The sequence below is a fragment of the Babylonia areolata genome, chromosome 4 (assembly GCF_041734735.1).
Source record: "Babylonia areolata isolate BAREFJ2019XMU chromosome 4, ASM4173473v1, whole genome shotgun sequence".
Lineage (NCBI taxonomy): Eukaryota > Metazoa > Mollusca > Gastropoda > Neogastropoda > Buccinidae > Babylonia > Babylonia areolata.
The window spans coordinates 47,407,020-47,422,145 of NC_134879.1; the positions used below are offsets into that span (position 1 = coordinate 47,407,020).

General features: G+C 37.5%; 1 protein-coding gene across 1 annotated transcript; it reads right to left on the minus strand.

Annotated features, from left to right (window-relative positions):
• Positions 1–1,398: 1,398 nt before the first annotated feature.
• LOC143281244 (stress-induced-phosphoprotein 1-like) lies at positions 1,399–14,357 on the minus strand. The gene is made up of 9 exons (XM_076586353.1): positions 14,248–14,357; positions 11,840–11,966; positions 11,050–11,152; positions 10,462–10,582; positions 9,246–9,342; positions 8,029–8,190; positions 7,298–7,401; positions 5,752–5,915; positions 1,399–3,664 (listed from the first exon to the last, which is right to left on the minus strand). The coding sequence occupies exons 1-9, from the start codon at positions 14,323–14,325 to the stop codon at positions 3,592–3,594; spliced, it is 1,029 nt and encodes a 342-aa protein (XP_076442468.1). The 5' UTR covers positions 14,326–14,357; the 3' UTR covers positions 1,399–3,591.
• Between the last annotated feature and the right edge of the window lie 769 nt (positions 14,358–15,126).

Below are 15,126 nucleotides of genomic sequence, written 5' to 3' on the forward strand. Positions count from 1 at the left end.
CGCCCAATATGTAAACTCCCTCATCTACCACCACACCCCTCTCTTGTTGTTCCCAATATGTAAACTCTCTCATCTACCACCACACACCCTTCCCTGCTGTTGCCAAAAATGTAAACCCCATCCTCACCACCATTTCTTGTGTTGCTCACTATGTAAAGCCCCTCTTCTATCTCCACCCCTCTCTGGTGTTGCCCAATATGTAAATCCCCCACCCCTCTCTTGTGTCAGTGGGGTTGTGATGTGAAAATGGATTATTGCCCTAAGAGTGCAATTAATGCTGAAATTCTTATTAATGAATGTTTTGTATGGTGAATAAATGCAATTTTGGCAATGTAATGAATATTCATAATAGAAATCCACAGTTGAAAGGACTGCATGCTTTCTTACAAATATTCATCTTTGAATTATGTAAGCTATAAGTTTTATGACTTATCAAGTAATTGCAGTTTAACCTCAAACAAGGTGGGATAAGTCTTTGAACAGTAGATAAGGGTCATTTAATATGGACTGGCCAATTTCTGACAACCCAACACGAACTATACAACACGAATCAGTGATAGTATTCTTTTGGCTGCAATGCAGTATTTTAAGCTTTTGTTCCATGTTGTTTCTGAATTTGACAAACATGCATGATCTTGATTATGAACATTTCATTATAAAATGTGGTCTGATTCGTTGATCTGTGTAACATTGTGTTGTGATGTTCATGGTCTGGATAGTGGATTCATTCCCCCCTCCATACACCATTTTTGATTGTGAGCCTTTTTTTGTGATTTTCAGTTTTACAATCAAGACATGATTACCTGGTACTTCTCATTCTTAACAAGAGACAAAATTTTCAAGGCTCACATGTGATTCCTACTGTTTAAAAATACAACCACCTAAAACCAAAAACGGATCTGAAAATGTGGGGTTGAATCAAACAGAACACTGCGTGCTGGAAAGGCAATGAATCCACTTTAAGCAGCCCACAACGATCAGCATTTGTTTAATTAATCAACAATCATTTAAAGTTTAAAACTTTCTCAGTCTTTATCATAAATCTCCAGCTTGAACATATCATAACAAAAAATCCAAATGCTGGTGCAACACCCTCCACACAAACCAATTTGTTTCAAAATAATTGGAGTACTGTAACTAGATGATGTGTAAAACTGCTTAAGTTAATCTGAATTATATTTTCGGCTCATTGTCAAAAAAAAAAAGAAAAAAAAAAAGAAAAAAGAAGAAGTAACAACTGAAATGTGATAAACTGTGAACACACAGCTGGCCAGTCATACCAAGCTGAAAATTTTCCTGCCAATTCCTCTTTTTAAAGGTCATGCGATTCTATAAACCAAAACCACACACTCAAGCAACTAACTCCACCACCACCACTCAACAATAAATCAAACACCATTTTGGTTTTGTTTCAAGCAACCTTTATTTCATGTCAAACAGTTGCTGAAATGACTGCCTTCAAATCATTGTGTAAATGTCTTACTATGTTAGACACAGACCAGACTTTGAATGCAAAGCGTGACATGAAAAACAAAATTATTACTCATGGCCCTCCCTCCTTGGAAACAAGAACACATGCACAGGTATGAAAAACATGGTCATGTTGCCTGAAATCCAGAACAAAGAACTATGCTGACATTGATTTCTCTTTTAAAGTACACTTTTATATTATAAGAGGACACAACCTTGACAACCTGACGGTGTGATCTTTGAACGCTATATGAAGAAGACCAACTATTCTTAAATTTGAACACAAGTGTGCATGCCCTCAGAGTCTTCATAGAAAATAAGATAATTCTGGTGGCATCCAAGGCCTTTTCCATTTTGGCAGTGCCGTTTTTTGCTTGAATGAACATACAAAATGACAGATCTCAAATTCTGGAACGATGAAATGTAGTAAGATAAAGACGTACACATTAACACAATCAATTGCCATGGGTTCCAAAGGCCTTTTTGGTCCTCTTGTAAACAAACTGGAACTATAATTATGCTTGTCACTGCATCGTTGAAGATTTGCTTGTCAACATTTGACACTGTTGCTTACAGTCCAGCCAACCGCACAGGGCTACTTATTATACATCTGTATCAATGTAATTCATAGTTCTTCTAACAACAAATTATGAAAACTCTGTAAAGCCAAATTTGTTCAGGTCAATCATTTATTCCAATCAGTCATCTGTAAATAGTTTTTCAGCCATGTATGTAAGTAGATGCAGAACTGTGTATAACCGGGGAATGCATCTATGAATGTGTACTGACACACTGGCATATCAGCTGAAATATGTATGCGTGTGAATGAATGCCTTGGTGGGTTGGAAGCTGCATGAAAGTGGTGGGAAGAGAGGTGGCAAAGTGATGGTGTGGAATAAGTCCTCCCAAATGTAATAAATAGTTAATAGTGTACCAATTTCAGATGTTCACATAATTATGTTTTGTGTGTAAACAGCAAAGTTATCTCTTGGCTGCCGGACAGCAAATCACTGAATACATATATCATCCACTTCCTTCCAAATAAAAGTTACTGAGTCACAGTATGAACCATACACTACCAAAACTGAACTAATGCCCTGAATATTTTATCAGCAGTAACAATTTGCTACAAGTTAACCCATCTTCAAGAAAAAAGGATGCAATTATAATAAGACTAAATTGGTTTTCTTTCATTTATACCCTTCCCACAATGAGAACAGACTGCATGAATAATTTTGAAAACAAAAATGGGTAATCATGATAAATCATTCTTCAAAAGCAGGGGTGTCTTACTGTATTAATATTTTCATAAACAATTTCCATTTAGTAGATGATTTTGTCCCCATATGGCAGTTATCTGAGTGACATAAAGGAGATGACTTGAGGCTCTAACATCTATTCCACTTTATTTCAGACATCACCATCTCATTCTGGTGAGAAAGCTGACAATATTCAGTACCACCTTTATCACAACTTGCAGCAGAATAAAAGCTACCTGAAATGCTGCATCAATGGTCAATAATCAATAATTCAGCAATCATACTTCAGCCTTTATTCAGTGAAAGATTAAAAGCCAAACAGTAAACCAAAGACCAAATGACAATCACACACAGTTACACACACTCATTAAAAACGAACAGACGTACAAAAAACATGCACACGTACACAACCTATCAATCCAGGATAATGTATGTCTGGGCACCTTACACATGCTGTCAATGTCTCTTAGCGTCATGCAAAAATTATAAGAAAAAAAGAAAAAAAGAAATCAATAACAAAACTAAGAACATTAAAGGATACCAATTAATGAGAATCACAATGAAAGACAGCAACATCCAAGGCAATTCTAACACTCGTGTTCAACTGTCTCAAGGAGGAAAAAAAAAAAAGAAGAAAAAAAAAAGAAAAAAAATATATATAAAGAAAACAAAAACAAAAAGAAAACACATAAACTTCAGACCAGTAACATTGTTATGCTGAGAAGAGGAGCTGAACAGTAGCTGTGGGTCTGTGGTTTTTGCCAACACCAGTCAGGGTCCAGGGGAATGATTGCACACCGTCGACAGACAGGTGAGCGCTTGTTCCCTGACCACTTCCCCCTCACACACGCACACGACCACATCAGCGCATCGCCACAATGCCCACTTCCATCAGTTTCTGAATCTTGGCTGCAATTGCAGGGTTCTTTAAATGCCTGAAAACAGAGACAAGAGAATATTTCAAGAGAGAAGGAAATGTAGGAGTGTAGGGGCTGGAGGAGTGAACAGATGAAAAAGAAGAAGAAAAAAAAAAAGAGCAAGTTTTTTTTGGAGGGATGAGAGAGAGGTGAAGAGGTGCACTTAACCATCATAATTTTACATTCCCATCTTATATTTCACACTTTGTTCACATTACATTTCTTGATCTGGTTTTACCTGTTCATTTTCAAGAACGTTTTGTTTGAATTGTTAGTGAATACAGCTTCTTCACCTATGCTTCATTGACTGCTTATATATATATATATATTCCCCCCCCCCCCCACTCCCCAATAGTTTTGCCTGTCAACTAAGATGCAAGGTGGATATGTAACCAAGCTTTGATTCAACTCAAATGGGACTCCACTGTTCTCATATACATGCTGTTCACATGTCCAGCAACAGGTTAGTTTGAATGATGCTATGCATCCTGATTCCAATTCAAGTCATAATTTTTGCTATCACTTTCAAATGTTTGACACAGGAGCAATAAAAATCAGCAACATTCACTGAAATTTGGACCTAACAACAACAAAAAACAAAACAAAACAAAAAACACCACCACCACCACCAAAACATTCACAAGGGTTGTGTGCTATCTTAAAAACAGTTATCGCCTTTCCAGAATCTTCAGTTTCTGCCATACTTTCTTGACTTTCCTGGTTTTGATTAAACCTTTTCTTTTTAATTTCACTTTCCCCTGACCTTTTCTTAACCTATCCAAATAGTATGAACCACAAAATACCACAACAACAATCTCCTATACAATAAATGAAACCAAATAAAAACACAAAGTACCCTAACTTCCTCAGGTTGTAATAACCTGAAGCAATGAAAGCATAAAGTACTAACAATTTCCCAGACAGTAAATAAAACCTGATGTATTAATAAATGCCCGAAGTACTGATAATATCCAAGACAGTCAATTAGACCTGATGCATTTATAAAAACCTAAAGTGCTCACAATTCCCCCAGGGTATGATGATATAACGAAAGCACAATGTACCGTAAAGTTCGGTCTAGTATAAGCCGCGACTTTTTAACCCAGCTTCAACCTCTGCGGCTTATACAATGATGCGGCTTATTTGAGGATTTTAACGATCCTGGGAGTGTCACGTTCTCGTCTATTCTTAGCTGCCCTTCAACTCACCAAAATCATGATTTCTGTCCATGAAGTTTTGGATGAGCTTCAGGATAGTGTGCTAACTTTTCACGTTTCATAAATCAAATCCCCACACATTAAAGCCTTCAGATCAGCATTCAGTTCTACTATGCTCAAGCGTACACCCTCATCATGCCGAAAACACGATGTAATGCCTATGATGCAGCCTTCAAATTGAAGACGATCGACCTAGCAGACAACAGTGCAAGCGGCGAACCAGCAGCGACCTCTACTTTGCGTTCATGTTCATGAAGTGAAAGCGAGGCTGAAGTCAGTGACAAGATGGCGGTGGAAGCTGTGCTGGTTCTCTTCAACTCGGACACTGAAGAGGAAGATTTCAGTGGATTCAGTGAGCAGGATGACGTTGAATAAATGTGACTATCCCTAAATTATGGATCTTATTTTCGTTGTGTTTATTTTTTTAACTTTTTTTTGGTGGCACTAGCAGTATTTTCGCTTGCTTTTCTTTGTGTTGTTGCCGCTTGTGTTTATTTCATAACCTTCAGTATTGACAGCTTTTCTGGAGTATCAGTATGTGTTCCAGTACCGGAAATAAGTGTGGCTTATAAACCAGTGCGGCTTATGTATGTATGAAGTTCAATTTTTCCCAAAATTTAGTGGGTGTGGCTTATATACCAGTGCGCTCAATAGACCGAACTTTACGGTACTGGCAATTTCCCAGACTGAAAATGAAACTTGATGGAATGAAAAAGTACGGACAGTTTCCCAGACAGTAAATGAAACCCGATGTACTAATGAAAGCCCAAAGTACTATTTCCCAGATGGAAAATGAAAACTGCTGTATTAATGAAAGCCCAAAGTACAGACAATTTCTCAGGCAGTAAATGAAACCCAATGTATCAATGACAGCCCAAAAGCACTCACTCCCGCACAGCCTTGGGGTCCTTGCTCATCTGCTCCAGGATCATCTGCATGGCAGGGTCGGCCAGGATGGACTGCACCTCGGGGTCAGCCATGGCACGCTGTCGCACAGCCTCCGGGTTGTTGCTCTCCTCCATCACCGCACGACGGTACCCGTCCATCGCCTCCTGTTATGGCAACGCCCAAACAAAACATTAAATTTTATTCAATGAATGTCAAATACAGATGTCCTCCCACTAGAATATATGTAAAACTAAAAGAGGTATGTGTATTAAAAGAGATATTCTGTCAGCACAATTCATTATCTAATTAACCCCCTTGACTACTGCTGACGAGCATGCACATCAGTGAAGGATAGTCACCACACTTGAGATACAAAGAGCCTACAGAGCAGGATGTCTGTCACTCATTCTTTGTTTCTACTTCGTCCTCTTGAGGTTGCACTGTTTTTGTTCAGCAAAACCATTTATGCCGCTGATAAGTACACAAGAATTATTAAGTGCTTTTCACATTCCTGCTATACTGATCTTATTTCATCCTGGTTCAGTAGTAAAGGGCTGAAATGGCATAACTGTGCAGTCCAGCTGCATTGGTACCGATGGCATCAAGAGTCTGAACGTGCTTCAATGTTTGCCTGTGTTTTTTTAACATGTTTTGTGCTGGCAGAATGCTCAGATATATGACTGAACAGAAAAAAACAGAAGAAAAAAAAGAAAGAAAAAAATTGCCACTGAAGGAAGGTGTTTTTTGGTGGACTCAAAACTGTACAAGATTGCCATTTTTTGCAGTACACCTGTGTGTGTGTGTGTGTGTGTGTGTGTGTGTGTGTGTGCGTGTGTCTTGCGTGTGTGTTTGTGTGTATGTGTGAGTGGAAATAACCACAATAATGACATGGAAGCAAGAGAATCTGAATGCACTGGTTCGAATCCAACTGTTACCAGCATTTTCTCCCACTCCACTAGACCTTAAGTGGTGGTCTGGACCCTAGTCATTTGGATGAGATGATAAACCTAGGTCCCATGTGCAGCACACACATAGCACACGTAAAAGAACCCACAGCAACAAAATGGTTGTCCCTGGCAAGATCCTATAGAAAATCCACTTTGACAGGAAAACAAATAAAACTGCAGGCAGAAAAAAAAAAAAAAAGGTTGGCGCTCTCAGTGTAGTAACGCACTCTCCCTGGAGAGAGCAGCCTGAATTTCATACAGAGAAATTTGATGTGACAAAAGAGTAACACAATACAATAAAATGCATTTTGCAGAAATTCATCACAAACTATGCTGATACCCTTACTGCACATGACAAACATGTCTGAAAATTCAGCCCCAAGTATCCCGCCAGCCTGGTATTGTCTCTCTGCAACTCAGCCTAACTGGCATCAGTTTTTACATGGTATGGATACTGAACCTAACAGGCAGTATGACACAAGCTCCCCTTTTTTTGAGTCATATACCGTATCATGCCAAACTGTTACTAAGACTCCCCATGCGAACCAACAAGGCTTTGCATCAGTACGAAAAAGTCATGAGGATGGGAAATAAGATACCTGACAGTTGGGGTCCAGGTCCAAGGCTTTTTGGTAAGCTACAGAGGCCTTTGACATCTCCTTCATGGCAACGAAGCAGCCACCTTTCCTCAGGTACCCTTTGACTGGAAAGAGAAAACTTATGTTTCACCATGAAGACAGGCACAACAAATCCTGGGAAACAAGCAAAAGTCATGCAGCGTAATAAAAATCTTGCTGAGTGCAATAATTCACACTCATTTGGCAGACCTGTATTTTGACACACACTTTGGCAGACCATACACTGTAGTAAAATAAAAGACACCCCCATTACTGTTGGTGAAGGGTGTGGTCTTGAGTCTTGACTCTTGAACAACAGCATCCATCACATGGAGAAAAAAACAACAACAAAAAAACAAAAAACAAAACAAAAAAACAACAACAACAAAAAAAAAAACCCACCATAGACTGAAACACAGGCTGTATGGTAGGGCATAAACAACACAGACCTTGTCATGATCTGCAAATCAAAGGCTTTTCTGAAAAAGGTGAACATGGAATATTCACTGTATTTGTACAAGCTTGGCAGGAAATGTTCCCCAACCTGTTCCACAGAGGTAAGAGTTACTTCCCTTCATGTCTGAAGCCCTGTCACTGATTACCATGTTCAGTAATAAAGTAAGGCAAACAAAGCCATGGAAAGGTCAAGAGAAAACACGTTTCTGTTTTCCAAGTGTTTATGACAAGAATATCATAGAAACAAAACCACTTACTAAATTTAGGATCTAGACGGATGCATTCTTCGCTGTCTTTCAGAGCTAAATTGAACTCCATGAGCTTTGTGTAGCAAGCAGCTCTGTTGCTGTAGATTTTGGCATCATCGGGATTCCTCTTGATGGCCTCTGTGTAATGTTTGATGGCTGTAGGGTAGTCGCCTGTGCACAAGCATAACCGTGTCAAAGACAATGTAAGTAGACATTACAGAAATAGCAAGAAAAGAAGTTACACAATGTAAACATTACAGATAGGGCATTAAGACTCAATAAGATTGTATGCAAACACACACAAAACTTGTGTGAAAATAGTGATGATAATAAACACCGGAATTTCCACTCAACTTCTCGTCTGGTTAACTCATTCTATACTGCCCGATGACTTCCTTCATTATGCTCTCTGTATTGGCCGTTTGTTTACATCACAAGAAAAATATCTAAAAAAAAGAATGCAATTATATACTGCTATGAAATTTTGTGATAATATAAAAAATAGAATGGACTAACATTTGGCAAAGTTTCAAAGCACTCACTTAATTATTGACTAGTTTGTCATTTATTGACTGGTTTATCATATTTTGAAGAAAATCCGTATCTTCGCAACTGACATAAAGGGGGTGAGTTTTTCTCAAAAACAGAAATTTTACAAATGTGGTCTTTTGTAACCATAGATACTTCCTAACTGTAGCAACTGAACAGGCAAATGAGTATGCACAGTGGATATCCACTATAGAATCAGTTTGCGTCCGACTGAGCCACAATACTTGCCAAAGTTGATGGTGACGCCATCTTGTTGAGCGTGCCAGCGAGAAGGGTGACTGTGTGCTCGGATGTATTGTACTCAAACAAAGGCATTTTCAGCCACAATAAAAGTGCAGGTGCACTTTTGGTGACTGTAGAACAGAACTGCGACGTTTCGTTTCGCACAAAACTGTTTACCTATGAACTACAAATTTTTTGACTCACAGTATGCTATAGCGTACTATAGTAACAAAGCGTTGTGCGCATAAAGTACGCTATAGCATACCTTAGTATAGAAAGAGTTAATGCATTTCTTTTCAGTTAGTTAATATCACAGCATACAAAGAACCTTGTACATCAATAATACAAATAAGCATGTGTTTGTGGGGGGAAAAAAAAGGAAAGAAAAAGGCAAGATAGACTAAATAAGGAGAACAACACGTCCCCCTTCCCCCTCCACCCACCAATCACATTACCTTTCTGAAAGCGTTCATTTCCTTTCTGCTTTTCTTCCAAAGCAAGTTCAGGGTTGATGTAAGCCAAACGTTCTTTCTCTTTCACCAACTTTTCCACCTGTTAAGGCAAACAGAAAAGGCATCAGTTTTATTTTATTCTATTTTTTCTGAAGAAGCTTACGGTAGAAATACAATACTAGATATGAAAATATATCTAAACAAATAAAAAGAGTGAAGCTGTGTATAACTGCTCTTTTCTCTCTTCCAAATCAATGTGTAACATATAAACATGCACATACTGACATTCACACAGAACAAACAAAAGAAATCAAACTGGTGAATTTAATCATTTTATCTTAAACAAATATTTTTGCTGTTGGTCTTTTTCAGTGATATCAAAACACCTGAAAGAAAAGTCCATGGAAAAAAATCCACTTTCACAAACACTATCAATCCACAAAAGGTATGAGCTTGACATTTAAACATTCAGAAAGACACCCAACTTTTTACCCCTTGTTTTGCAACAAATGATGTTTATTTATCTGAACTGTTTTACATCAATGTCATTCCAAGTAATAATCAAATAAATTTTACATACAACAGGTTTTAAATTTTGCCATTGTTGCTGCAAATTCACAAGAACAAACAATATAAAACAATCATCAGAGTTACTACAGCAAATTCTTTATTCAGACAACAATACTAACAAAGACAACAAATGCTTCACTTTAATGATAAACAATTATCACAAGTAATTATCTGAATACCAATCTATGGCAAGGGAAGTACACATAAAACCTACAAATCTGTATGTGAGTGTGTGTGCTCCAAATACAAAGTTGGTCTATGTGGTAAGCTGTTCAGCTATTTTTACAAGGGTAATACCAAGCTCAAATCTTTTGGTTGATTTTTTTTGTTTGTTTTTTGCTTTAACATAAAATTTTGTCTCCGCTCTACTTAATATAAAGCTAGTCTATGCATTATGTTCTGTCAAAATATCATGTGAACTTTTAAACACAAATATGTTTTGCGTGTTAAGCTGTTCAGCAACTGTTACAAGGGTAGTACACGAACAACTTACACTTACTTTTTATTTTGGTTGATTGTTTTTTTGTTTGTTCCCCCCCCCCCTTTTCTTTGTCTTTCTTTAAAATTTGCATATGTGTGATCTAAACATAAAGCTATTTATACATAAAGCTGTTCAGCAACCCTTCTGACAAAATTCTGAAGCACTAACCTCTTGCACCTTCTTGACGACATCCCCTGAACGGTGTTCTGATAGAGACTTGTTGAAGAACGTCAATGCCTTCTCATAGTCTTCCATCTTCATGTAAGCATTGCCAGCACGAGCAAGAGCCCTGGTACAAAAGGATAAAAAACACACATACGTACAAACTAATGCCGCAACCTTCCGAGTGAAGCTGCGTCAAACAGTACCTTTTACAGAGATGGAAAGAGGTCAGAACATGCAAACTCAAATAATGAAAAATGTAAATGTACAATCATACACACAGAGCCGGATAATTCAGTGTTCTTCTCTGGTGATTGCACAAGCAGAAACATATGCCTGTTTTTCATTTTTTTCTCCCAAAGCCAACTTTTGTGACATAAGTCTCGGAAGACAAAGCACAAAGACATCCATGATGATAATTATGAAACATTACATATCCTATCACTGCAATCAGCACTAAGAAAGTGATTAACACACACGTGCATACACTGACACATACACACACAAAAACATACACTTTCTCTGCACACATTTTACTTTTATGCAACTGCAAATCACACTCTCACAAAAATTTCTTGATTTCCATGAACTGACTTGGCAATGAGAGTGAAGTCGGCCCTGTGCTCACGTCCAATCTCCACAGCTTTCTGACACTCTTCCACACACTTCTCGTAGTCTCCCTTCTCAAAGTAGACCGCTGAAATCAAAGATCACACACACACACACACATATTTAATTTATGTTATCTGTAAAGAATATCCCAAACTATTTTGTATTTGCCAGTTAAAGTCTTAAACACCAATCAAGTTTATGATAAGAAACAGAACAGGCCTTGACTATATGAGTACAACAGGTTAAACCAACAAAGTGTTTTCACCAAGTTTGTTGTAACTTGTATGGATAAAAGAACAATTAAATGTCAAATCAAAGTCAGTAAAAAAACAAAACAAAACAAAAACAAACAAACAAAAAAATAAAAATAAAAAGAAGAAAAAAGAAAAGACAAAAAAAGACAGTATCTGTTTCTTTCAAAATTTTAAATATCAACCTAGGTGTCATATCAAAGAAACATGTCTGCTCACCAGTGGCTTACTCAGGATAACAATAAAATATTAAAATATACATTTACACATCACTTTTACAAGACAATAAGACTTTTGAAAAAAAAATCTTTTTTTTAATAGTTTTACAAATCCCCACACATGTAAATAACACAACAACCTCAAGAATCTTTATTATTAATTCATAACATTTTTGCATAGTACAAAAATATGAAACAACATGTTTGCAAGCTACACAAGTATACAAAACACTATCTTGAACCTTTTTCTTGCTAAGCACATGACTTTAACTTTAGCCAAAAGCTAAACACCAGCAAATGTACCTCCACGGTTGGTGAGGAAAGTAATGTTTGTGGGGTCCAGTTCCATGGCTTTCCCATAGTGTTCCAGAGCTTTTTCAAAGTCTTTGCTTTTATATGCTGCATTGCCCTTTTCCTTCTCAGCAAGAGCCTGCACAAGATATCAAGCTTGCTCATACAACAATTAAGCAGATTCCACATAACAGAAATATACCTACAATGGCATTAGAAACCAGTGACAAGATTTTTGCTAAACCTGTGTGTGTGTGTGTGTGTGTGTGTGTGCTGCAGCCACATATCCCATGCCCTCTCACTCTCAGTGAAATTATTCTCACACAGTTCACTTCTGATGGCCAGTCAAAAAGTGACTAAGTGACTCACAGCCACAACCATTTGTTTTATGTCTCACTCTCACTAGTCTCAGCAGCAAAACTAGTCCAGAGTGACTGGGGCTATTCATTCATGTCATGCTATCAAGATGCCAAAGGCTCATGTGATTCCTGATACACAAGACGCCATGTATCATATCACTTAGTTGTCTTCTGACAATTGCTTGGTTGGGAAGTCAGAATGAATACATGAGCTCTGGAAGTGCAATCTGTTATCATGAACAAAACTCAGAAGTAATGCAATACAAAAAGAAAGAAATGTCTGACAAAAAAAGGAGAAAAACAACAAACAAAACAACAAAAAGAAAAAAGAAAGAAAAAAAGTGACAACCTCAACTTAAGGGTCAGTCTCCACCAACATGTGAAGAGGTAAGCTTAACACTCAACAGATATTTTAATTAATGAGAGCTTAAGCGGCCAATGATAAATATTGTTATATTGCTGTTTTGATGGCAAAGGGTGTCCCTCATTGACACGAAGTCATATGACAATTGATATATATATATATATATATATGGGTGTTCTGAATCACTCCACAGGTAACTGTTAAGCAGTAATGAGAAAAGCAGTATTTTTTCAAAGCATAAAAGTACACTTACTGTAGAGAAGTGAAAAGTGAACACACGCACACATACACACACACACACAAAGGCAAAGCCTTCGTGGCTCACATGTGGCTTCTGTTGATTCTAAAATATCAACAACAAAACGCGAACATAGCAGGGAGGGTTTTTTTGTTTTTCTCTGTGACATTTTATCTTTATTTCTTATTTCTTTATCTTAATGTATTTATTTATTAATTTAATGACCTATCCACTTGTTTGTTTATGTATCTTAATTCACTTCATATCCTTTTTTTCTTCTTTTTCAAATTCAAGGCCTGACTATTAAGCACATTAGCTTACGCTGCTGGTCAGATGTGGTGTTGCATATACGTCCGACACAGCCATGCCTTCTTGACAAACTTAACTTCTCTCTCTGTGTGTGTGTGTGTGTGTGTGTGTGTGTGTGTGTGTGTGTGTGTGTGTGTGTGTAATGATTCAAATCATAAACTGCTCACCATCTGAAACAATAGTTAACCACACTTTAAGTGTAATATGCCGGTAACGGAACAATTTCATTTAAATCCAAACAGATCAATCTACATTTTATTTGTTGTTTGTTTTGTTTTATGATGATAATATATATCTAGATCAAAGTTTCAAACTTTCATCTTCCTCACAACTTTCCAGTTTTGATAAATCATTACACACTTATATTAGTTATAAAATCGATTTTCAGTATCCTATTGTATGATTTTTATTTTTGTTTGTGTGTATTCATGGATGTCCACTGAAAATGATGACAGTAGTGACTGACTCCGAACACCAGAACTCAACTTAAAAGATGCACAAATGCGACCCCCCTGCATATGGGCAGGCAATGATAGAGGATAGGTTTTGTCTCTTCTCTTTGCTGGATTGACGCTTCCGGTCAAGGTCCTGAAAATGTCTCTCAAACTTCAGAACTCCCTTGTACATCTTTCGTATCAATATTTGATTTAGGCCACTTCACGTGCAATTTGACAAACGGCATCTTTAGCTCACTGTCATTTCAAATTTAATACAAGCCCCATAATGAAAATTTTTGACTTGACTTGACTTGACCGGTTGACGACGGTTTAGGCCTCTCCCGAGGCCTGTTCGTGTTCTAAAAAAGACTATCACTGAATTGGTTTGGATCATAAACTAGGAAATTACCAAATTTGTACATGAATCGAAAGCATCAATAACCGACGAAACTCGGAAGATGGAGATATGAAACTGTGAAATACACTTGTAGCTCGACTGACTTTGCGAGGAAGTCAAACCCGAAGCCGGTGACTGAAAAACAGAAACAATGGAGTAGCAACTCGAGTTCCAACTTAATAACCTATGTTTTACCGTTCTGTTGAATCTCTTGAATGACATAACTTCACAAGGAAAAAAACTTTGTGCCTAAAAAGTATTGGTGCGCAAAGTAATTAACAAAACACAAGTTAAAACCGAAAACACAATAACTTACCATCTTCTTGTTATCGTCCGCCATTTTTGACGAAATTTCTAGCATGTGGTCAAAATGGAACTGAGAGTAGCCTCCCATGCAAGGGGCAAGAATTTCCGAAGACCCATGGAAACCTCTAGAAAGCAACTTGTTCATTAAAGAGAGAGAGAGAGAGAGAGAGAGACAACAAAATACAAAAATGAACAAGGGAAGGGGCTATCTTTGTGGAAAATTACAGTCAATTCTTTCAGGCATTATTCGAAACGAGTGGATGAGACTTCATCAAAAAGTTCTTTCTTTCTGCTCTTTAACTGATTTTTACAACCGGGAGTGTGTCGACATTCCCCATGTCGATACTCCCCCGGACCGATAGCTGACCCCCAACAAACAACCCTTCACGTCTGTAGAAGTTTGGGTGGGGTCCCAGCACTGAGCAGTGAAAATGCATTTCTACTGATGTTTTCATAAAGCATGTGTTAAAAAAAAAAAAAAAGAAAAAAAAAAAAAAGTCAACCAAGTCAACCAAGGGCGATCTCAAAACAAAAAACGAACATCACACTGAAACTAATAACGATTACTATAATTTTCTTGCTCTGGTTCAATGTACACAATCATTAGTATACAATCGGCAAATTACATCAGTATCTACAACTGAGGGAAAATACTAGAGCATATTATAGTCTTTTGATCAGTTACATATCATTACTGTACCAGCTTGTCTTTTGTTAACACTTCCTGCTTTGATTATCGTCAGTTGTCTGTGATTATACACGGTCGTGATGACAGATCACCTTGTTTACATGCCGCATCCTAATGCCTGTCCGACATGTTTATTATTTTGTTTTAACTACCGGTTCTCCAACTATTATTTCTTATCGGCATTATTACCGGTATACTTCC